Below are 25,222 nucleotides of genomic sequence, written 5' to 3'. Positions count from 1 at the left end.
TAGTTCGTCCTAAGCAGTTGAGTTATCTAATTGAACATTTGTGTCTATGTATGACATCATGGTGGTGGTCATTCTTTACAGAGGGAAAGGAGACTCTCCGGAGGCCCGGGCACTGGCCAAACAAGTGGCCACGGCCCTGCAGAACCTGCAGACCAAAACCAATAGAGCTGTGGCCAACAGCAGACCTACCAAAGCAGCTGTCCATCTGGAGGGCAAGATTGAGCAAGCCCAGCGGTGGATTGATAATCCCACAGTGGACGACCGGGGCGTAGGTAAGGACTTCAGCACCTTTAGCTGTAATTGAAACTGGTCTCTGTGAAAATAATCAGACTGTTCATAGGGATCCTAGACTGTCTAGGTATGTGCCGAAAATGTCCTGTAGCCTCTCGCGAGTAAGGCGCTTTCCTTTATAATTACATGTAACCAGTAAAGCTGCCTTTGACCGAGAAGCAGTTAGAGAATGAGTGACTTTGTTTTCAGCCAGTAGAAAGTTCCACTGTTGACATTGAAACTTGGGACTGTTTTCTAGTAGCCCTTCCCTGAGTTATGTGAGTTTTAATGATTTTTCTCTTGGTCCAGGTCAGGCTGCCATCCGGGGACTTGTGGCCGAAGGGCATCGTCTAGCTAATGTCATGATGGGGCCTTATCGTCAAGATCTCCTTGCAAAGTGTGACCGAGTGGACCAGTTGACAGCGCAGCTCACTGAGCTGGCTGCCAGAGGGGAAGGGGACAGTCCTCAGGCGAGAGCACTTGCGTCTCAGCTCCAAGATTCCTTAAAGGTAGAACTCAGAAGCAAACGCCATTATGCCTTAGGAGGGAGAGGGAGTTTCGAAAAATATATAATTTTCCTTACTGTAGGGAGATTACAGAGTGTGTCGAAAGATACAAGGTGATCTAGGCTTATTAGGAAAAAGCTCAGTAGCAATTACAGCTATATTGCTCTTTATCTAGTCAATATTTTTCTTAAAGTTTATTCCTTTTTGCTTTGTTTTTCAAATTTAAATAACGTTTTTAAAGAGAAAACTGAAATAACTTTTGAAAGTACGGACTTAACTAGTTATATATTTTTTGAATATTCACTAAAAGCAGCATAATTAATAGGGTAAAACATTTTGCCTCTGCAACACACATGGGCATTTCCAGTATCACCAGCCAGGCCATGCCACTGCCTTGAGAAACATTAGACATTTGAGGTGCTAGGACCTCCTTGCACAGATCGAATCATGAAGTCTACTACTGTCAAGTTGCTTCAAACTCAGGTGACCCTCCAGGAGATAGTAGGGGTTTGAAGCTGTAGCTCTCCATGGAAGCAGACTGCCTCGTCATTCTGCTGTGGGGCACTCATTGAGTTGAAACTACCACCCTCTGTGTTAGTGGCCCACGGGGCCACCAGGGCTCCCTTGTCTAAATCCAGAAGGAACCCTGGGGGTGCAGTTGCTTCAGAGTTGGACTGTTACCCTCAAGGTCAGCAGAGCGAGCCTACCAGTGCTCCTTGAGACAAAGATGAGGCGGTCTGCTACTGATTCAGTCTCAGAAACCTATGTAAGGTCGATCGGGGTCAAAATCGTCTATGTGGCAGTGGGAGATAAGAACTGTTCAGTGGCTTCTGAGAGGTCTCTTGTTTGCACCCATGTCAAGATATATATATATATATATATATATAGTTTATCCAATTTTCTAGAAGCTTAATTAAGAAAACTTGGATTAAAAACAAATCCTATTCTTTATTTCTTTCCTCCTAAGATAACAAATTGCTTAGAAATGTGTTACTACTGTCTCTACCAAACTCCTGACAGGTACAGTGGGCTTTCTTGAGCAAGCCCTGCCATTGGGCTTTGGTGAGTCCCACTAAGCATTGGGAATGGTGAGTCTCAGAGCGGACTTTGAGCTCAATCCCCAGGTCCCTAAGAAAGAAAGTAAGATTCCTTGTTCAGCTCCAACCGTCTTTAGGAAAACGTAGGTCATGTCTTACCCCCCCCCCCCCCCCGAGGACAGATGCATGCCTTACGCTTCCTCTGCACTAGTTGGCACTCTCTACACATTTGGCACTCGTGCATATTGGAAGAGTAAACGAGTGAAAGAACTTATCGGTGAAGTGAGGACATCAGTAGCTGTGCTTACTGGACATTGCTGGAAATTTTCCTTTTCAAACACTGTTTTGAAGGATCTGAAAGCCCAGATGCAGGAAGCCATGACTCAGGAGGTGTCGGATGTCTTCAGTGATACCACAACTCCCATCAAGCTGCTGGCAGTGGCAGCCACGGCCCCTCCTGATGCACCTAACAGGGAAGAGGTGAGTAGCTGCACTTTTAAAATGTCGTCCTCTGCCTTCGGCGCGTCACTGACCAAGACCCTACAAAATGCCCTTCCATCTCCATATCGGACCTTACTTATATGGTGCTGCTGAGCTTCCTCCTGATCCCCTGTCTCCATGGAGCTCCTTGTACTGTATTCCTAGAGAGAATTCCTAGCATGCGGACCATACTTACCTCCTCTGGCTACCCAAGGCCACACCAGCCGAGGCTGATAGGCACAAGGCAGAGGTTAGCCAAGCCCCCACCGTCCACCTTCCTCCTACCCTAGCTTGATACCAAGTGTCAAGTCTGTGTCCACTCCCCAGGCTTTCAATTACGTGGTCCCTTAGCCTGTGCAAGCCTCAGTCTGCCTGCCAAGACACCTTACTGTCCGGTGATCTTAGCAGAGCAACTCGTCCGCTCCCTCAGCCTGGCTCCTCGGCTCTATCCCATGATCTCCATGCAGCAGCCTCTGGTGCTCCTGGTCTCAACCTCTGCCATTTCCGGCAGGGATCTCAAACACTGGTGGTTCTTCTTCCTTGATGGTCCTGGGAAGTCTTTCCACTTTCTATTAAGATGCCTCATTCTTATACCCATTGACCCCCTTATTAGTGTTTCACATACCCGATATGCGTAGTTGCACCCAGTCACTGGTGGGAGTTACAAAGACATGGATAGAAGAACCATATGAAGAAATTTCACTTCCCCACACCTCGTTTTCCTTAATACATTCGGTATGTTATGATTCGCTACAAGTACAAAGGTCTAGCAGCCTTTGAGTTTGCTGTTTTCTGCGGTGCTCCCACAGATAACTGTGTATTACTCCCTTTCTTTTCCAAGGACCACCTTATTTCAACTAGGAGCTGCACTCTAACCCCACGCACTCCCTTCTCCCCACATCTTGTTTTCCTCCTTAGCATTTATCAATATTTGATATGCAATATCTGTGGAAGCTTCAAAAAGTTGTTTTTTTTAATTCCATTATCTTTTCATTTATTTTCCATGAAAGTTGCCTTCATATTTCCCTGTTTGGGGTTTCGTTTTATTGTTGCAGCTATTGCGTATGCAGTTCCTTTGCTGTAATGTAAGCGCTCCACGAGGGCGGCAGGTTGTTCAGTCACCGCTTGGTTCTAGTCCCTAGAGCAGCGCCTGCCTGGTACGTGGTGCACACTGACTCAGTGCTGAATGAAGGAGAGAAAGTGCAGGCTTCTCTCCTTGTGCCTCATTGTTGGAACCACTGTTATGCCTCCTATTCTGGAAGTATGTCGCATGGCTATCTTAGCTAGAGAAGATTTTAGAAAAGCAAGGATTTGGTTTTTCAGAACGTGGAAGCAAAAGAGAACAGGCTTGGGAGTACTTGCTGAGTCAGACACAAGAGGTAATGCCCAACTGGTGGGTGCAGGTCTTTATTGTTTGCTACCGACCTCAGTCCTCTTTCCCTGGCAGATGTTACTAGGCAGTTCAGCTCAAGGACGCCTCCGGCTGGGATGATTTACTGTAGATCCAAGATTTAGACTAGCCAGATCCAAGCCTAATGCTTCATAGACACTGAGCACGTGTTATTGCTCTCTTGTTCTCTCTGGGAAATTAGGGCGTCACCATTGACGTTTTTCCATATCCTCACCTCCCCCCACAACAGTGACCTAAGTCCCTGTTAGTTTGGTCATCCAGATATTCTTGAATCTTTCTCATTTTCAATGCCTGCTGCCACAATTCTAGTTCAGCTCATCCTTCCCTGATGCCTGTTTGGCCTTCCATAAATCCATTACTAGGTTACCAGTGTAGTAAAAATAAAAATCCAACTCTGCTTTTGTAATACTTTGTCTATGCCCATTTCCTCACAAACTCCTGCTTCTTTAGTTCATCGCCAATAATATCTAAGCTCCTAGTTTATAGTTTTCTACATACTCTTTCCATTTGACTTCCTTGTCTTTGTTTTTCTGTCTCTTGTCTTATTTTTTCCCCTGTTCTTCTTTACTATTCTTACTTGGGTTTTTTGTTGTTGTTGTTTATTTATTCTTATTTGTTGTTCTTGGCTTCTGGATAGGTTAAGTGACTTTCTCTATCTCCCATAATATCAGTGTTTAACTCTATTGCATTCAGCATATTGTATTATAAATATTTGTTTATAGATATTTCCTGTGTTTTACAAGGTTAAATGCACAAAGCGCATTCTTCATATTTAGATGCTTGGCAACTACCCCAGGGTTTCACATATGAATAGTGTTTGATAAATTTGGTTGAGTGACCAGACAAGGACGCTAAGCAGTCAGTTCCATCAGAGGGACCGGCAGACACGGTCTGGGGTCTACACAGCCAGCGGGATGGGCAGGAACCTTGCTTCCGAAGGTGTGAGACCAGCAAAGGTAAGGAGCAAGGTCAGGAGAAGGGAAGTCGGAGATCTGGATTTAAGACTCTGAGCATCACTTAGCAAGAGCCGGAGTAGCTGACTACAAACGAGAGGACGGAAAGAGGCTTGAAGGGATAGATGCAGAATTCACATGGAGAACGCACCTGCTTATGAGTCAAAAGCCTGTCCAAAGCAGGTGATCTTTAAAGACTGCCAAGAGCCAGACTGGCCATTCATTGAGGGCAAGGTAGATGCGCCGGAGGAGGCAAAGAAGAGGAAGGGTTCGCTGAGGCAATCCCCACACCTTCTTGTGTGTAGTGCAAGCCTGACCTAATAATGCTTCCTCTGCCGGCTTCATTTCTAATAAGGGTACTCGACAGATTCTGAAGAGCTTTTTGTCATGGTAACTCTGCCAAATAGTCCCTTCATGGTATGCACTTTTGTATAATCCCTCAAATAATGTCTAAGGAAAAGTTGTGAAAGTCAGACATCGAATCAGGAAGACTGAAGAAGAATCGATGTACTTTAACTATGGCGCTGGTGAAGGATATTGGATGTGCCATGGACTGCCAGAGGGACAAACACGAGGCTCGCTGTACTGTCTTGGCAGTACAGCCAGAATGCTCCATAGACGCAGACGACAAGACTTTCACTCCATGCACTTTTGATATGTTGTCAGGAGGGACTAGCCTCTGAGAAAGGACGTCTTGGAGGGCAGCGAAGAAGTGGCAGGTCCTCAACCAGACCGACTGACCCAGGGCTGCACTGACGGACTTAAATCTAAGAACGTTGTGAGGTTGGCACAGCGGTTTGTTCTCTCTGAGTCAGAATCAACAAAACCCACAAAAGGACAAGTTCATGTTTAAAACATTGAGAGCAGAACAAATAATTCAGTAGGTGCTTTTGAATGTAGGGTTCATGAAAGTCAGCGCTCCTGGCTTTTGTGTCAGGCCTTAGTTTTGTTTTGTTTGTGACGAACAATTTCCATTTTCCTTCGGGTTTGTTTTTGTACAGCTTCTAATGGTTCGATCATTACATTAATCATTACGTGGGCTTTGGAGGAGGCTGTGGGCAGTGCCTGCAGTTCTAAATCGGGCTGGACGGTTCGGTCTTTCTGGGCTTCATGTGACCGCTTCCTGACCCCCGGGGTGTGAATGGTACAACTCAGGAACAACGTGGCTTCACCTACCGCGTGAGAAGCTCCATAGAGGCCTTGAAGATACTTGCTTCGGAAATCCTCCCGAGAGCGGTGGGCTCTACCGTTTCGAATTACAAACTTTTTTTTTTCCTGGCCAAGCCTGATCTTTTTCCAACAGTTTTATTGGCAAGTAATTTACATATCATATAATTCAATCATCCAGTCATAACAAACCTTATTTTTATGTGAAAGAATTGGGCGAATTTCTCCAAACATGTTCTACGAGTTGACATCGGCTTGATGGCAGAGGGGTTTTTTGTTTTGTTTTTTTTGATCCTGTGTTTGTTAAGCCCCACTTGGTACTTAAAATATAGCCTGTAAGAACTACTTAGCCATTGGGCGATCCAAGAAGCAGCGTGATCTTCTGCGTGGTCCTGTCTTGGGGAGCGCCGAGGACCCAGTGCATGGAGCAAATAGGCAGCCCGTGGCTGTGGCCTCCTCTGACCATTGTTTCTCCTTTCCTTCGTCGTCTCAGAAGCAAGGACTGGAGAGCAGGCCTTAGTTTTGAGCATCCGTTATTATTGTTCCCAAGGAGACCGGGGCAGAGTTTTCCTATCATTAATGTTAGGGATGCTACCCCAGGGAAGCTGGAGCTTAGATGAAGATTCTCTCTGGATAGTCTTGACTTTTAATGCACCTATCCCCTAGAGTGACCGAGCATGGACTAGATTTGCTTGTCTTCGTTAGATTAGAGGACGGCTCTTGTTTGGGAATGAGGATTGTCTGGTCTCCACAGTTTTGTGGCATCCTTGTTGCAGGAGACACAGTGCTGGGTCCTGCTAGCGTTGGGTCGTTGGACTGGAGAGAGACTTCGTTCTGGGTAAATAGACAATCTGCAGAGCAGAAGACCCGAAGTGAGGTGGATTGACCAAGTGGCTTCAACGGGCTCCAGCACGGGGCCAATTACGGAGCTGGTGCAGGCCCAGGCGGTGCTTCCTTCTGTTATCTGTAGGGTCGCTGCGACTCAACAGCACCTAACACAACAACCGTTGAAATGAAATTCATGGGCGTGCATGTGTGTGCATACATGTGTGTACATTTTGTGTGTGCGTGTGTGTGCGTGTGTACTCTGGATGTCTATAGCTAAATCTCTTAGGAGATCCATCAAGGCCAAGACTTGGCATTTGACTGTTATCTGTCTCATGGATTAGGGTTTTTTGTTTGTTTTTGTTTTCTTTCTTTCGATCATTTTATTGAGGGCTCTTGCAATTCTTATTACAATCCATACATCAACTATATCAGGCATATTTGTATATATGTTGCCATCATTCTTTTTTCTCTTTTAATCATTTTATTAGGGGCTCATACAACTCTTATCACAATCCATACATACATCAAAGAAGCACATCTGTCCATTCATTGCCCAGCTTTTGTTTTCTAGCCATTTTGTTGGGGGCTAATACAGATGTCATTCCATCGTTCTGTCACCTCAAGCAGTGTGGCACAGCGGGTGAACTGGCGTTTGATATCAGCTCCCAAGTCTTTGATTCAGCTGTTGCTTATTGGAGGCACTATGGTTTAGGCTGCCAAACCACATTGTTTAAGTACTTTTTTTTTGGTGTCTTTACTTTTTTCTCAAGGTATTTGATGAGAGGGCAGCTAACTTTGAAAATCATTCCGGGAGGCTTGGCGCCACTGCAGAGAAGGCGGCTGCTGTTGGGACTGCTAACAAGTCCACAGTGGAGGGTATCCAGGCGTCAGTGAAGACGGCACGAGAGCTCACACCCCAGGTTTGATGTTGCTTGTTCTTCAGTTAAGTTCTCACTACCTACTATTCCGTTAAAAAGGAAGGTCAATTTATTTTTGAACATGTCTGTCTGTAAAATGCCATTAAATTGAATGCACATTCCTTTATACTAAGCTCAGTCGTTTGTAGCTTAGTTTTATAGGAGACTTTTTACTTGATCTATTTTTGTGTTGCTAAATGTTTTTTACAATGATCATATATTAGTTTTGAAAATAGAAAATAAAAAGTACCTATCCGTACATATGCATACATGATGAGGAATTATTAGGAAAAATTGAGAGGCTAATTGACTGTAGAGCTTATCCTTTGCCCCAGACCAGACATTTTAAAAAATTCAATTGTATCTAAGACATATTTTCTTTCCTCCACTTAATTCCATTACTAAGACATAGCTCGCAGGCTGTGAAAAATATACCAGAAGACTGAGAAGCAAAGACAATGCCTTTAACAGGAATTCAGGTTCTGATAGCGGTAGATGTTCTGAAACATTTAGCTCAGCATCATTTAGTATGGCGTTTTTAGCATGGCATCACTTAGTGTGGCCTTTTTGCTTTTGCTGGAATTTGAAAAAGCCTTATCATGTACTTGTTCATTCATTTGTGCCACAGACCAAGCATCATTACGAACTGTGCTAGGCTTAGCTAGCGCTTTGGGAAGCCTCTCTTAATCTTTGCATTTCCTGTCAGTGTGGCATGGAAGTCAGGTAGATTCTCTATAAAACTCCCACACCTCCAACTCTCTTTTTAAAAACTCCCATAAAATAAACAATGAATCCTCTTACATAGGATTTCAATGTAAAACTTAGATTCCTGAAAAAGAATTAGAAAACTGAGTTCAAGACATCAATCATGGAAGCATATGAGCTTCAGAGACTGATCTGGGCATGTATCCTCTGTGAGGCCTGATTTCCTCATCGGAAAATGGACACGATACCCCCCCCCCCAAGGGATAGTTATGAGGATTAAGATGCATGCAGAGTACACCATGCCTCTAAGTTTATCAGCTCAATATGTTAGTTCCTTCCTCACCTCCTCATGAGCTGGGAGCTCAATTTCTTCCCTTAGTCTTTGCATCTGTCAGTAGTGCTATTACCTGGCCTGTGTCTCTCACCAAGTTGTTAGGAAGATTCAGTGGGTAATTGGATGTGAAAGCACTTGGTTAACTCTAAACAGGAATTTTTCTTAATATTTATTACTCACAAATCAATTGGAGTAAGTTTTGTATCCTTTTGAATGGTGGAAGAGTTCACAAGAGTGGTTTAAATATAAGTCAGTTTTATATCTCTTTTTTAAAGTATCAGGTGACTATCCATTTATTTTGGTATTTTTTTTAACCTTTTTAACGGCCGACTGGGGCTGTAAAACCATTCGGAGGTGCTATCTATAAGCACAGACCTAAGCTGTGTGTCCCAGGTTGCTGAAGGCTCAGCCTGAACCGAGGAGTACCTGTGCAGTTTGATTTTTTGGCTCTTTAGTGCCGCCTTCTGGAAAACAGGAGACAGCTTTCCTGAGGCTTTGCATTTGAATGTGGGTACCCTGGTGTTTAAAGCTTGTTTTGTCATTGCCAGGTTGTCTTGGCCGCACGCATCTTACTTCGAAATCCTGGAAATCAAGCAGCTTGTGAACATTTTGAGACTATGAAGAACCAATGGATTGATAATGTTGAAAAAATGACAGGTAGAGTTTTATGCAAAGTTCTCATTGTGTAACCCACAAGGAATGAGTTCTCGGGAACTTGAGCAGGGCCGCTTGTGTTGCTCTGCTGTAATTGGATAAAGGGGTGGTCATGTGCTCCAGGGTGTACTTGGCCCTGTTAAGGCTGCTGAGCAGGTGGCTTCTCATTCAAGCCTTGCAACTCCGTCCAAGAGACTCTCTGAGTCGCTTTTATCTTCATGTTGCCTCCCAGTGTGATGTTCATTGTTCCAGCTCTATCTCCTCTTTGAATGTCCTTGCCCAGTGTGAGCAGAGCTTGGTTTCAGAGGCGGGAGGGAGGCAGTGTTTGCGGATACAGTCAGTGTCCCTGTCGTTTTCAGTGGCTTCACATTTCAGCACCCCACAATGGCTACCATTTAATACAACTTGTCTCAGAGTTTCCTCCAACTTAACAACCACGTCGCTTTTTGTTTGTTTTTTAAAAAGAAGAAACCAACCACTCAGTGTAGACTCTGAGGAAGGAAGGGCGGGGCAGAAGGGGAGGAAGCAGGGATGCAGGCTCCTCCGTCGGCAGAGCCTGCCTGGACAGGGTCCTTAGCAGCCAGAGATGAAAGTGGAGCTCCTGAGGTGGCTGACGAGGCACCAGAAGTAAGAAACAGGCTGTTGGGTTACTGGAGCCCTCTGTGGGGCTCGTCTTGGGCACAACGAGCTGCCAACAAGCAACAGATGGCTGGGAAGGAGACAGGGAGGGAGCACGTTATTAACAGATAACGCCGTAAAGGTTTCAGACGCACTCCGTGTTTCTTCTGCTGGTCTCGGTGGATGCAAGGCCAGCGTCCTGTCTGTATCATGCTATGAATCCATCTGGCCCTTTCAGTGCTTTTGTTTGTGTTTTGCTTTTGATTGTGTACGAAGAGCTCTGGGCTGAAGGAGTATGCTGGTGGCGGTTCCTTTGCACGAGAACCCTTGAGTGGACAGCAGAATTTTGGAAGTTCTCTCCTTCTCAAATAGAAACCCAATTGCATGTCTGTTCTTCCATCAGGGCTGGTGGACGAAGCCATCGATACCAAATCTCTGCTGGATGCTTCGGAAGAAGCCATTAAAAAAGACCTGGACAAGTGTAAAGTGGCCATGGCCAACATTCAGCCGCAGATGCTGGTCGCTGGAGCAACCAGCATTGCTCGTCGCGCCAACCGGATCCTGCTGGTGGCCAAGAGGGAGGTGGAGAACTCTGAGGATCCCAAGTTCCGTGAGGCTGTGAATGCAGCGTCCGACGAACTGAGCAAAACCATCTCTCCGATGGTGATGGATGCCAAGGCCGTGGCGGGCAACATTTCTGACCCTGGTAAGCAATGCACGGTATGGCTCCCCTCTGCTGAGAGGTTCGGGCAGGAAGCTGGCAGAGTGGTGAGAAAATATGCTCCACTATCATCACTTATAAAGTCTGGGAGCAAAAACGACAGGCGGTGAGTGAGAATGCTAGGTTGACCATTTTTCTGCGTTGCCAGGCCTGTAAATGAGTTTCTCTGGACCAACTTTTGTGCTCTTTCTTGATGTTGTTTGATGAGACTGTTTCAGGCTGTTTTTGGCCATTCTTTTGGAAATTTCTCAAAAGATGCATAAGCAGTTTGCTGGCTATTTATGTAGCTGCCATGTACCCCTCTAATGATGCTTTTTACTCCCTGTAAAACTCCTGTTTCTGCCAAATCTAGAGGGCCTCTGCTTGACTGTGGGTCTCCTACATGCCTTATACAGATCCCACAGCCCCACAACCGGGTTTTGGTTAAATGGATTTTGATGGTGTTTTCAGTACTACTAAAGCAGATCATAATTAGAACCAAACTTTGCCATCTGAATTCTCTCTGTTCTGAGACCCTGCTGTTTCTCCAGCCTCATCTATAAGTACAATCCAGTCACTGGAAGAGTAGGAAGAGGGGCGGCCCTATTTATCCCCTCACTCACTGCCACCAAGGACGTGTGCAGTTTTCCAGCTGGAGTTTCTATTAGTGGCTTTCTGATTTCCAGTGATGAGACACAAAGGCAGTAGCTCTAGATCAGGCCTAACATGCTGAAAGCTATGTCGCGCGAAGGAGCAGGAGAGAGATGCGAACCTGGAACTGGAATTGCCAGTGTTCTGAGGGGGGCTGGCTTGTCTTCTGACTCCCTCATCATTAAGTGATGGGTGCCCCTGGCCCCCACAGATCAGCATGTGTTTCCAGGGATTGCCTGAGTGTTTGTTAGTTGTCCCTGCAAGATGTCTGGAGTACTATGGGAAAACAGCCGGTCGGTAAAGCAACTCTTTGCAGACCTCAGGACATTTGCTTTGCCCTTACCTCCCGTGTCCTTCAGTCAGTGCCTGAGATGCTTCTTGGCAGCTTCACCTCCAGCTATTGTTAATGGAACCAGTTCGTCTGCTGGACAGACGGTGCCCCAGGCATGGACCTGAAAGCAAAGGTGTCTTGTGTTTAGGCCTGCAAAAGAGCTTCCTGGACTCGGGATATCGGATCCTGGGAGCTGTAGCCAAGGTCAGAGAAGCTTTCCAACCTCAGGAGCCTGACTTCCCGCCTCCTCCTCCAGACCTTGAACAGCTACAGGTAAGTATATTGGGAGAGAGAGACAAGGAGACTCCAGCCATAAGGTGTTGGACTACAGCGAGAGAGGTAAACGGTCTGGAGCCTCAGTCGTTAGTAGCTTTCACTGGATGCTGCATTTGCAGACGGAGGGAGATTATCAATCTGATATCTAGTGCAGCTGTAGCGCATGAGTGCGCATGCGATGTGGGGGGTAGGTGGGCTTCTGCGGCGTTGGCCTGCTGTGGTCTGGAGCTGAGAGCTGGCTCTGGTAAGTGTGGATTTGCTGAGTCCCAGTTTGTGGGGGAAGTTAGGAGTTAGGGAGGACTAGTGAGAGACTCCACACAGCTCATGGCAGGGAGGGTTTTACTTTTCTTTTTTTTGTACTGCTAGTTGATAATGAGGTGATTAGAATCATATGTAGGTTATTTTTCCTTTTACTTAAAAATAACAACAAAAGTAACACTTTATTAAAAAAAACCCACGAAACACAAAAACTTTATTTTACCCCACCTGTCATTTACAATTTTTTGATATCTCCAAGTCCCATGAATATATTTGTCCGTAGTCGGCTGGTTTGGAAGGACAGCTGAGCAGTTTACAGATTCAGGCATCATACCTAGTTGTACAGGAGTGGAGATGCATTGAAATTGATGACAGCCCATTAAGACAATAGTTGGCTTTACTCTTTGGCTGACCTTTCCATATTTAATGACAGTAGAAGATGCACATTTCTAAGCTGATCGGGGGCCAAACCAGGCCATTATTCCATATGGAAGGAACAGTGCTTCCCCTGCCTCCAAAATTGCTTTGAGCTCTTCCACCTGAGTTCTTGGTGGTGGTTGGTGCTGGAAATAAGTATTCCTGTGGAAGAGCTTCTTTTGTGATGAGTGGAGTTATGAAACTAGAGTGAGGATTTTAGAGATAGCTGTTTAGCTACCATTATTGCCAGGCAAGGAATCTGAGGCTCAAGGCAGAAATCAGACCATCATCTAAGTCTTCTGTACAGAGCATTAAGCATCGGTGGTTCAGGAGTACCGAGCATGCCTTTCTGAGATGTGACCAAATGAAAAGCTGCTACCTTTTCATGTGGGACAAAGGAAGAAACTATGCTCTGCTTGTCCTCGTGACTCAGTGTGCACAGTGTCATATGGTGGCTTTCGGGGGATGCTTTTTAGAGCTGATGGTTTTATTATAATCTGGTGGTTTTCTTTCATAGCTAACAGATGAACTTGCTCCTCCCAAACCACCTCTACCTGAAGGCGAGGTCCCTCCGCCGAGGCCCCCACCACCAGAGGAGAAGGATGAAGAATTCCCTGAGCAGAAAGCAGGGGAGGTGATTAACCAGCCAATGATGATGGCTGCCAGGCAGCTCCATGATGAAGCTCGCAAATGGTCCAGCAAGGTAAGGCGCGCAGCCTTTTTTGTTCAGATAGCATGTCCTTTCAGAAAAGATTAAGAACAATACAGCCGAGGAAGAAGGATCTGTCTGGAAAGTCACCTGCTCTCTGCTTTGGTTCCTGTGTCACCTTTGTTGATCAGAGTGCAGTTTCTGCTGCTGTGTGGTTTCCCCTTCTAGTACTGAGGTTAAAGTCGGATGTCTGTGGTCTGAAAAGTTCCTTTACGGTTTTCCCATTGTAGTGTCCACTGCCCTGACGTTAAGGGGTCTTATAAAAAATGAATCTCCTTCTTGGGATTTATGCATGCTCTTCTATTGCTCCTCATCAGAGCATCAAACAGGAAACTCGTCTTCCTTGGGCTCTTACACTTGGATGAAATGTTTGCATTTTCCTTCTATTTTGTTTAACAGAAGCAAGAAAGTGGTGTCTTAAAAGTCATGTTTGTCCTTCTCAGAATCATCTTACCTTTCAACGCAGTTGACTCTAGGCTGGCTTCAACTCAGAAAATTTCAAAATAAAAATATTAATGTGGATGGTAAAAATTTGGATATGGCTACAATTCTACCCCGGCAGTAACTTTTGCCTAATTTCTCCTAAATTGTGGGCTAAGTCACTAGTATCTTCTAGGCAAATCTAAACATTTTTGCTAACTACAGTGAAATATAATTCCCAGTTTTAAAGTGTTTCTACTTTGACGACCTTGTGTCTTTGTTCCCACCAGCTGGGTCTAATTCTTCTCACATTCCGTTTTCTCAAGCCCTTACACTGAAAGTAGTTCCTCGTGGCCCTCTAGCACATGCAGCCGATCTGTTTTCAGCCTGGGAATTGACCTTGGTTTTTAACTCTGTTTTTTGAATTGTTCTAAACCCAGCTCTGACCCTGGGTTCTAAGAAGGAATGGATATCTTGCTGGTGTTGGACTTGACCTATGGAATTGGTGACAAGTAAATTAGGGCAGGTGGTATTGGCTTACTAATTAATCTTCTTGCACCATTGGTGGCCAAAGGTCCTTATGTCTGACAGTCTCTGCTGGTTTGGAGCATCAGGGGATTGATTACTCAGAACCTATTTGGAAGCATGTGCGTGCGAGAGAGAGAGAGAGAGAGAGAGAGAGAGAGAGAGAGAGAGAACGAACACATTGGTTTAGAACCTTAGGTGATTACTAACTCGGAAGCTTTGCGGGGTGGTGGAGGGGAGACAGAGCCAGACGGACAGACTCTGAACCTTAACAGCAGTGAGCTGTCCTCTTCTCTAAGGAGCATGGATGAGACAGTTTGGAGAAAAGGTTTTAGTTGTAACTGAAACCCTTGTTCTGAATCCTCTTGCTTCATTGTCATTTTAGCAGGATGATCTTTATTAGTGATAAAATCTCAAAATTCTATAAAACTCCCACTTCCTTTTGGTCTGATGTGCTCACTGCTCACCATTCTTCATATCAGTAGTTTGAATGAATTGAGGCAGTTGAGTATTTTTCTTTCTGTTCTAGCTTTTCAGTGTCTGATCCCTCTGCCACCATCTCCAGTCTTTCAGTATCCCCATCCCTGTATTCAGCTCATGCTCTTCCCCTTGTGGTTCCTGTTCGTGTACTGGACACCAGTCTTGGACTCCTCAGGGGTCGTTACCTCTGAGTTCGTTTTGAAAGATCCTTATCAGCATCACTTGGCCAGGTCCACATGTTGTCTTCTCGGTAACTAGATAAGCTGAGTTTGGAGTGAGCGAGAACCCCATTTTCCAACAGGGAAGAGTTAGGTTGTACCCCAAAAGCAGCTTGAAAGATGGTGGAAGCCTTGAAGGGATAGAGCTAGCCTTGGAGGTGAGGTGGTTTTACTTTGAGAGGAGAGGCTGGTGGACAAAGTATCTTCTTAAGGTTCCTCTCAGCTGGTGACTATCGGGTACTTGAGAGGTCAAGGCCTCTTGACCTACCATTGTGCTTTCCTGTCTCTCTTCTAGTTTCTGCTGATGTCACATTTTAAAGTTGTTGAACTTTTAACTTTTGACGGTCATAAGAATTGACATCTGATAACTTCCGAGGTGACCAGTACCTATAAGTGTTTGCTTTGTTCTCTTCAAAGCAACTGTGGGGCTGCGTGCGTTTGTTTTTCTCCCCTCTCTGAAGTCCTTTGAAAGGTCCTAAGCGTCTTTTGTTTAGTTGGCTGGTTCCACAAAAATGTTCTGACATGATTACCCCTGGGAGATTAAACGTGGTAGGATTTTTAAAATGCCTTATTTGCTTCCTTTTGCCATGGGACTATTCTCTCCTTCCTGCATCACAGGAGTCTTAGGCTCAGAGGCTGACTGGTCTCCTTTCCTTGGAGCTTGGTTCATCCGGCTCCTGGGGAATATGCCAGTTTCTTTTCTGTCCTAGGCAAGCTTTGGTTACCAAAGTAGCCGAAGCTCAGTTTCCAAAGTCCTACTGCTCTTACTAACACTATCCCTGTTTCTCATCCTTCCTGCCATCGACAAAGCTGGGTAACCCAGCTGCAGAGGTGGGTATAGGTGTTGTAACTGAGGCAGATGCTGCTGATGCCGCTGGGTTCCCTGTCCCCTCTGACATGGAAGACGATTACGAACCTGAGCTGCTGGTAATGCCATCCAATCAGCCAGTCAACCAGCCCATTCTGGCCGCGGCTCAGTCATTGCACCGAGAAGCTACCAAGTGGTCTAGTAAGGTACTGATTAGCAGCCCCAGGAGGGGCTGCTCGAAATGCATCCAGCCACGTGCAGCCTTGACACATTGCATCCCTCATGGTCTGTGCGAGTCCTGTGAGTCTGAGCAGGGCGGGCATCTGTCTGTCTGCACCTTTTAAGACTGGCTTCACAAGTTTGATAGAACTGCTAATGCCAGATTAATTGGATTGCATTTGTTTGGGGCTGGGGAGAGATGGAGTCACTTTTTGAGAGGGTTATCTTATCAACCTGTGGCCACTCTTGGGATCTCCTTGAGAAGCCAGAGATGAGCCTCTCAATCACTTATAGGGCAGAGACCATTATAGACCATTCAGGAGGTCACTTGGCTTGCCTCTTGAGCTTTGCCTGCCCCCACCCTCACCGCTGACCTCTCTCGGATGGCTCAGAGACAGAATCTAGCTGGGTGAGAGCACCTGCAGAGGGCAGGCTCTCTGGGGAGGACTGCTTGCTGCCCGGCACTTGGCTGCGTGGCAGATGCTGGCCTTGATGTGTATCCACAGGGAAGGGGCCTTCACTGCCTGCTTGGGCAGGTTTCTCAGTGGTAGTGGGGTGGGGGCCGGGAACTGAGAGTGCTCAAGACTGCAGGGTGGCAGCAACAGAGCTTTGGTCTTAGGGACGGAAACGAAGCTAGTTTGGGGGTGGGGTTGACGTCTTTTCCGCTGAAGGTAGCATGCTTGCTCCGAGAGCAGTAACCAGCCCTGGCACTATATTGTACTGCCTTTGACCCAAGGCCCTGCCTCCTACACTCCGTAGGTCTGCATCCCCTGACCTCACACAGCCTCCCGCCCGTGTGTTCACTCCTGCCTCACTTTCTGCCGGACACGTCACACCCCCAGCGTCAAGTCTGTCCTGTACCGGCACCTGTCCTACAGCGGCAGGTTTTGTGGATGCCTCACTGCATTTTACAGAAATTTAAAAGCCTGAGGGGAAAAATGAATAGGGTCTAGCCTTTTAGGGGGATTTTGAGTATGGATATTTTTGGTCGTTATCAGCTAAAATACAAGCTCTGCAAGGGCGTAAGTTGTATATTTTAGTATGCTCCATGAAGGCTTTCATGAGCGAACATGTCCAATACAAAACAAATGCCAATGGAGTTGGGGTTCCATTTAAGGCCTAACTCATTTTAATTTTCCCGTGATAACCTTCTAAGATGTACTCTTATTTTTTTTAACCCCCTCTTACAATTGGAGATTTACCCAAGGGACGAAGACTTGGCCTTTCATAAAGTGGAAAATGAAAATAACCCATTCGTTCATGTTGACAGAGCCCTGGTCAGCAGGTTCAACACTACCAGCCACTCCACGGGAGAGGCAGGGCTCCCTACTCCTGTAAAGAGGGGCAGGCTCGGCAACCCACAGGGACAGTTCTCCCCTGTCCTAACGGGCTGCCCCGGGCTGGTAGAGAGCTTGGGTTTGGTTCTCAAGCTGACAGGATTGGCAGCAGTGGGAAGACTAGAGGACTCTAGATCCGAAAATGATAGCCTTTTTCCCTCACCCAGGTTAAGAGTAGTTTCTGGGGCCTTTTCATAGTTGGCTGCTATTTACCACAAGGTTAAGGATGGCGGTAATGACTTTAGCAACTGAGAAAGCGCCTCTCTGTTCTCCCCTCAGGCCAGCTCTACAGCGTCACCCTATAGAAACAAAAGCATGCTGTTTAACCTACTCTTTGGCCCGTCTCCCATTTCTTGGTGTGATTAACTCGGCAGTGCTGCAGTGTGTTCGGTGCGGTGCCTTGGAATGTACGTGTCGCCCTTTCAGACTAATTCTCGACGTCTTCCTTTTTCCCTGTTGGCTAGTGTTTGTTTCTCACTCAGTGCTGGGGCGAGGGCCCTGGCTCACTCTCTTGTCTGTCTTTCCATTGCTTCCCTATGACTTAAGAATGATCCTTTCTCCTTTTCTCACTCTTCCAGAAGGCTCGGGAAGCAGACACCCTTTCTGCTCCTGTCTCCTTTCCTCAATTGACCGCGTGGTGAGCTGGGGCTGACACGAAACCTTTCCTTCTCTCTAGGGCAATGATATCATTGCAGCAGCCAAGCGCATGGCCCTGCTGATGGCTGAAATGTCGCGCCTGGTAAGAGGGGGCAGTGGCACCAAGCGGGCACTGATTCAGTGTGCCAAGGACATTGCCAAGGCGTCAGACGAGGTGACTCGGCTGGCCAAGGAGGTTGCCAAGCAGTGCACAGATAAGCGGATTCGAACCAACCTCTTACAGGTACTGGGTGTGCATGTGTGTGGAGGGGCGGGGGCGGGCAAGGGGAAGGAAGAGGCAGGCGAGAACAACTGGGGGAGAAGGGAAGAGATAGTTCCCAAAGAAAGATTCAAGAAAACTTATTCCTAATTAGAGGAAAGGCTTTGGATACTTCCGGTCTGGACCAGGGGACTGACTGACCCTGGGAGAAAACAAGTGAAATCCTGCTGCTGTTATCTTGAGCTTGTGAGCAAGATAAACATGGAAACATTGATTTTTTTCCTCAGGTGTGTGAGCGAATCCCAACTATTAGTACCCAGCTCAAAATCCTGTCCACAGTGAAGGCCACTATGCTGGGCCGGACCAACATTAGCGATGAGGAGTCTGAGCAGGTATGTGTCTGCCACCTCCAGTTTCTTACCAGCAGCAATGTAAAATTTCATAAACTGCCAGGCTCCCTCAGGTTTTATTGTGGTGTCTGACTGTGATTCTAGTCCTCTGAGTTTGTGTGAAGTTTTTATTTTCATGGATTGGTTGTAAAATTCACTCATTCATTATGTATGAAATACCTCCTAGCTACCAGGCATTCCTTAACACTGAGGGGAGAGCAGTGAGCAAAACTGACAACTCTCAGCCCCCATGGACTTTACATTTAAGTGTGGAGACAGAACAAGCAAACAAAATCCAAGGAAATACATTAGACATCGTTGGGAGAAAAATGCAGGAAGAACCAGAGGATTTGGGAGGCTGGGGGTTGGGGAGTTTTGAAATCAAGTGAACAAGACATAACTGATGAGCAGAGATTTGAAGGCGGTGAGGGATGAATCATGGGATATCTGAAAGAAGACCATTCCAGACAAGAGTCAGGGTGCTGAGGCAGTGTTTAAAGAACAGGAAAAGCGTGCGCACTACAGGCCATCTGAGGGCACAGTCTACAATCAGTGATGGATCTAGTTTTGGGTTCCTGCTTTTGATCCAGATGAGTCACTACTGATGCAAGCAAGCACAGGGCATGCCAGGTGAAAGTGGGGTTAATGACAGCCACTCTTGACTTCATCTTGTTCGAGGAGTGAGCTGCAGCGGGGACTGTGACTAATGGAGCTCTTCTTCCCTGGCAGGCCACAGAGATGCTGGTTCACAATGCCCAGAACCTCATGCAGTCTGTGAAGGAGACTGTGCGAGAGGCCGAAGCAGCTTCAATCAAAATTCGAACAGATGCTGGATTTACACTGCGCTGGGTTAGAAAGACTCCCTGGTATCAGTAGATCGCAGGCCAAACTTGTGGTACAGAAACTCCTAGTAAACACAAGGAAAATGATCTAAGTCCCAGCAGTCATCTAGCGTTGCTGGGGGTGAATGCCACATCCTGTCTTGTCATATCAGAAAGGGATTACACTTTTGTCATGGAGGACATCTCCAAACTGTCTCCATATAAAGCCTATATTCTTAAACACAGTTGTATTTGTGCACTCTGTCCCAACAGGCAGACTGGGTTTCTTAGTCATTGGGACTTCACACAAGCTCAGAATCTAAGGCGCGAACACTCACTCTTCTCTGCCCGTCCTCTAGGGGCTGTTCCCTGAGAGACACCTCTCCGCTTCCTATTCCCTGCCTCCATTTTCCTCTGAGGCACCTAAAACCCAGGCCCCAGGCGAGTCAGTTAAAAAGGCAATCACTGTGCCTCCAAAAATGGTTTTGGGCTTTCCACATTGCCACTAACCCTGTCTACCTTCCTTGGGCAGTAGTACATGTGTCTTTCCAAAAGTGAGCCTCATTGCAGCAGGGGAGGTAGCCTCTGGGATCCCCAGTATATGAGGCCTAGATTTATTTTCTGCCCTTCCCCAATTTAACCCTTCTGGTTTCCAACTGTACAAAACCAAATTTCATTGCCAGGAGGAAATCACATGACTGTCTTCAACATGGTCCAGGGCAATCAATCTGTGCTAGAGAAATTCCCTGCCTTGGCCTACTACGGTGGTCACTGCAGGAACACACTGTGTGTCCTGGTGCTGTCTACCACCCAAGGGGCTTTGCCCATCCTCAGTGCGGCACTCCTGGGTGCTCCACACTTTCACTGCCTGCAGAGTCTGGGCTGAGGCCTTATCATACATCCTAAGCTCTTTCTTTCTGAGCTGAAATGCTGCATTTAATTTTAACCAAATCATGTTTCCCATCCTGGCCTTCAGTCTTTCCCCCTCACCAGTTCCTAAACAAGATCTTAAAGGTCTGTCGGCGTTTGCTCACCTGTAATTCTGAGAGATTCCCTTTTATGATTTTGAAATAGTCCTAACAATTGGTGCTTACCGTTGAAGAGTGTTTAATGGAGGGTCTAAGGGGAGTAGTAGCTGCAGCTCAAACTCGGGCATTGCTAGATTTACACGACGAATCCCTGGGAGAGCTCCTGCAATGCCGACTTGCCTCCAACTACTACCAACCCCCGTGCATCTCCTGTCCAAGTCTGGTTGGTTGAGAGATTAAAGGGTGTAATGTTTAATTATAGCCATAAGTTTCCTATGAGGTAAAACGAGAAATCATTTCTTCCTTCTTTTTGTACTTATCACTGCTAAGCACACAAAAGGATGGTATTTCTTCCCCAAGCCAGAACCAGATGAGTAGAAGAACCCTTTTACCCAAGCGTCCTTCCCTCCTACCCCCAATGTGTATTAGAGCCTGATATCAAATGTGTAACACTTGTCTTACGATGGTCCTGAACACTCAAGACTTCTGAACGTTATTTTCAAGGTTCTCAGCATATTTGTATAGTTGCTTAACTGGTATAAATGCAATATTAATGCCTTTAAGTATGAATCTATGCCAAAGATCACCTTTTGTTTTACTAAAGATGACTTAGAGGAAAAATCAGATTTGCTCTCCCAGTTCTTCCAGTGTTTTGAGCCACTTTACGCCGGATGTGCTCTTTTGCAATATTAGTGCTCAAGATACATTGAAACAAAAGAAAAAAGCAAATTAAATCCCTAAATGATTAGTTATGTCACCCCTAAAAGATTACATTTATAAACTACAGTTTGTTATATGCAAATATTTTCAGCCTCTTTTGTTCTGTTTGAAACAATAAAGAACATTTGTATAAATAATGCTTTAAATGCTGGGTGTGTTATTTTAGCCAAAACCTTTAAGTAAGTTTCCTCCTTTATTTTGAGGAGTAGCTAGGTGGTGGTCTGAAATGTAAAGATTTTCACTTCATCAAGATGTTGGGTTTAAATCAACAGAAACCAGTAGCACTGTATTTATGTAACAAGGGTCTGTGTGGTAAAGAGCACCTTTGGAGACCAAGGTAACACGAGGAAGAAAGCGGCCCATGTAGACCACCATCTCCTTTTCCTGAGGGCTTGAAGCAGTGTTTTTATCTTAGGAGAGTCTAGCTCTGTTGGCCGACATCATCACTGTCCCTGAGCTGGTAAGCTTGCAGGGGTGCCACACGTCCACTTTTGGTATGTCAAAGCCCACTATAGAAAGGTAGGGGCACAGATACCTTTTGGGGACACAGTCCTCTTTTTGCTTGAGGAAGAACTGACTAAAGTGGTAATGGCTCTTGGGAGTAGAGCTGGAGCAGCACTGTTAGGCCTCAAAACGGTTTTCAACCTGTGGGTCGTGACCCCCGGGGGGTTGTCGAATGACCCTTTCACAGGGGTCGCCCAATTCATAACAGTAGCAAAATTATGGCTATGAAGTAGCAGCAAAAAGAATTTTATGGTTGGGGGATCACCACAACACGAGGAACTTTGTTAAAGGGTCGTGGCATTAGGAAGGTTGAGAACCACGGTCTCAACATAACCAAACTCACTGCCATCAAGTCAATTCTCACTCACAGCGACCCATAGGGCAGGGTAGAAATGTCCTTGTGAGTTTCCAAGACTAACTCTCTGTAGGAGTAGAAAAACCTCATCTTTCAAGATCAATGGGTGGTTTTGAACTACCGACTTTGTGGTTGACAGCCCAGTGAGTAACCCACTGTGACACCAGGATTCCTTTTGTAGGCCTTAAGAGGGGCAAATATGATTTGGGAGCAATATTCAGTGCTGCTGACTGCATTTGTTACTGCTGATCAAAGAGGTAGATTCTAGTCTGTTTGAGATTAAGGGAAATGTGTAATCCAAGGCTGCAGAATTAGTTTAGTAATCTTCTAAAACATTTTTGCAACCTCATTTTTTGGCTATATACCATATACATACTGGGGCTACTATCTTGCTATATTAAAGTTTAATCACATTTTTTCTCACATCATTTGACACCAGTGACAATAAAAGCAGCATTTTTTCCCATGGGTTTTGTGGCATCACTTCAAGAATAAACCCTTCAGATGGATTCCCTTTGAATAAAGTGATGGCAACTCCTTCACTGCAAACAAACAAAAAATGAGAATCTACTTTATTTGCTCTTGGGATATACTCCCTTTTAAAATTTAAAAAGGTAAGTATCATTGATTTTTAAAAAATAAGAGGGGCTATTCTGTGATTAGCTTGAGATCTGTCTTTATAAAAATATTCCTGTAAGTATTCATGGATATTTATTACTGGTGGGTGGTGGCTGGGTGAGTGAGTAGCTTTGATCACATCCTGCTCAAAATTGGGAGCCAGGAGATACTTTTGCACGGTGTTAAAACACTAATTAGGACAGAAGCACTTAAAAGTGCTGAAACTATCCTCAAACCATGCAAGATAATAGGGAATAAAATCTGATCCTCTTCAGTCTGCTCTGGCACTGAGCCATTCATCTGCTCAATCAAGTGTCAAAAAGAAAAAAAAACTAACACCCTGTTGCTTTATCTTTTTATTGACAGTATAGGCGGAGCTAGAGAAAAATTTACTGGATTCTACCAAATTAATAAATACAATAATTTAATTGCAAAAGGAAGGTCTATTTGGGATAGAAATTTCTAGAGACAAGGGACTCTTGGCACATAATCATTATCTATAAGAAAACGGCGTAAGAGGAACATTGAACAGTCCCGGTATGTATGGTTCAGGTTAGATTCTGCATAAAGAAAAAGAACTCTGAAAAGGAAGACACTGAGCATCAAGCAAAGGAACTGGGTAGCCAATCTTAAGCTTTTTTGGCAACAGTTTGATTTTAGTTGCCGCTCTTGAGATTGGTCACCCTAGAAATTTAGAAGCTGTAAACACTGGCCTTTTATATCAGATGGAAGACAAGTTGGGTGTTCCCGGCAAGTAAAGGTAAGAAGAAATGCTGCTGTCTAGTGGGATTCCCTACATTAGCACCAACCACTAGCCCTTGACAGCAGAAATGGGAGAGGAAGAGGCTTTCTGTGGCTGATAAAGAAATAAAATGGAGTCACAAGGAAAAGAAATATATTAAGGGCAAGAAGGAAATGTGAAGAATAAACACTTACTCTTCAGCTTTTCTCCATTCCTATGTCTAATGAGACACATTAACTAGGCAATTACTTCCAAGCTGAGGTTGAGTGACAAAATACTTCAACCTTTCACTAGTGAACCTCAATGATCAAATTAGTCAATAATTGAGGGTCTTTTCTGCCTCAACAGGCCACTCTTTCATACACAATAGAGACAGTAAGTACTCTAGTGACAATTTATAACAATAGTTTCATGAAAGAGTTCAAATCGTAATCCATTGAGAGTTCTCCATGAGAACCATGTAATAGGAAAAAGGAGCTCCTGCCAGGGACACAGGCCAAGGCAAAACCTTGAGCAATAATCAAAAAGATTAAAAAAGAAAAGCCTAGCGAGACAGGCACATTTCTCTCCTTTAGCTAAAGCAGGGCAGAGGCATTTAGGCTAATCGTGGTTGTTTACATGATGTGGGGTACGCTTTTTTAAACACGAAGATGACAAACGTTTCGGCTGGCTTCTCTTACTACTTTAATTTGCTTCAGAACTGAAATGCTTGGGCTTGCAATCACTTCCTAAAAGCAGAAGTAGTGTCTCTTTCAGTACTTTAATGAGGCATTCACCCCTTTGACCCAAATGATTTTGACTGTGCTATTTAACAACTGACTCAGTGGTACAACATTGAGATAGTACTTACTACAGGAAGGTCTCTGTAAATCCAAATCAGAAATTTACATAAAAACCTTATTTATAAAAAACACAATACCAAGTACAGTGAGCGTGGAACAGGGAATTGTGGTGTCCCCTGCCAGGGCCATGTGGATGTGGCCTTTGCTACAGCGCTTGCTTAACGGCACCAGTGAAAGGCTGAATAAGGCAAACACTTGGAAGAGGCAGTTTTCTGTAAACTTCTTCGGGGGGGGGGGGGGGGGACGGGGACGGGGTGGAAGAATCTTCCTCTATTTTGGAACAAATGCTAATTTGGGGTGGGCAAGGTCAAGTTTCATATTAGGCTGCACCTGCCATGTAACATTCACAGATTTAGACAGCTCCTGCTGGCTGAGACCAGCTCACTTTAAGAAGAGAGGGTACCACTATAGCCTTCTGCCTTTACCATTACAATGTGCAGCATCCAGCTAATTACCCCTACCGAAGAAATCACTGCCCAAAATCTTAATGAAAAGATATAAAATAAGCAAAGACATTAGAAAAATTTCCTTAGCTTAAAGCTCCTTAAGAATTTTACATCGATTACTAAGCTACTTTGTTGAGTTGTGTAGCTCAACACAAATGCTTTAACTAGGTATGTATTCCCACCCACTTGGTACCTAATAGTAACACACTGTAATGCCACTTGGAAACAAACTGATTGTGAGGAATTTTGGCCTCTTCTCATGTTCTCACTTGGAACTTTCCAGCTTTTGTGACATATTTGACTCCTTTAAATGGCTTATATTTCTCCCCGTACATGTCCAAGCGGTTTACCTTTAAACCTGTTAAGAAAGGAATAAATGATTATCTTCCTGGTCACACCAATGAATGCAATATTTGCTGAGCAATGAGCAGTATACAATAAATCTCTTAATATGTACGTGTTCCTTCACCACGTGGAAGTGAAGTTTCTTCTACCATTCACATCTTTTACGGGTAATTCTACTTGAATGGATTCCTCTTTAGTCCGTGAACGAAGGTGGGAGTGAGAAAAACTGGGTGAAATTATTGGTAACTAAAAGGTGAGCACCAAAGCATAATATAAAAGGCTAACCTGTTTTTCTTTCTAAATAGGGAATATTTTGAACTCCTAATA

The 25,222-nt window shown here is 45.2% G+C and overlaps 2 protein-coding genes across 3 annotated transcripts in view; one reads left to right on the top strand and one right to left on the bottom strand.

Moving 5' to 3' along the window:
* The window catches only part of VCL (vinculin), a 121,026-nt gene extending 99,846 nt beyond the window's left edge, over positions 1-21,180 (top strand). Inside the window, exons 11-22 of one of the 2 annotated variants that reach the window (XM_075534680.1) lie at positions 82-272; positions 580-779; positions 2,165-2,293; positions 7,423-7,572; positions 9,157-9,265; positions 10,284-10,586; positions 11,711-11,835; positions 13,031-13,225; positions 15,676-15,879; positions 17,906-18,109; positions 18,373-18,477; positions 19,204-21,180. In XM_075534680.1, coding sequence (XP_075390795.1) covers positions 82-272; positions 580-779; positions 2,165-2,293; positions 7,423-7,572; positions 9,157-9,265; positions 10,284-10,586; positions 11,711-11,835; positions 13,031-13,225; positions 15,676-15,879; positions 17,906-18,109; positions 18,373-18,477; positions 19,204-19,350 — 2,062 coding nt within the window. In that variant the 3' untranslated portion in view covers positions 19,351-21,180. The remainder of the gene's footprint in view (positions 1-81; positions 273-579; positions 780-2,164; positions 2,294-7,422; positions 7,573-9,156; positions 9,266-10,283; positions 10,587-11,710; positions 11,836-13,030; positions 13,226-15,675; positions 15,880-17,905; positions 18,110-18,372; positions 18,478-19,203) is intronic. The other variant, XM_075534679.1, reaches the window with a different exon arrangement.
* The window catches only part of AP3M1 (adaptor related protein complex 3 subunit mu 1), a 28,472-nt gene continuing 24,250 nt past the window's right edge, over positions 21,001-25,222 (bottom strand). Inside the window, exon 9 of the mRNA XM_075534683.1 lies at positions 21,001-24,908. Coding sequence (XP_075390798.1) covers positions 24,808-24,908 — 101 coding nt within the window. The 3' untranslated portion in view covers positions 21,001-24,807. The remainder of the gene's footprint in view (positions 24,909-25,222) is intronic.

Source organism: Tenrec ecaudatus, chromosome 16, assembly GCF_050624435.1.
Source record: "Tenrec ecaudatus isolate mTenEca1 chromosome 16, mTenEca1.hap1, whole genome shotgun sequence".
NCBI lineage: Eukaryota > Metazoa > Chordata > Mammalia > Afrosoricida > Tenrecidae > Tenrec > Tenrec ecaudatus.
Note: the sequence above shows the minus strand (reverse complement) of the source record. Positions and strands in the feature narration are given on the sequence as shown.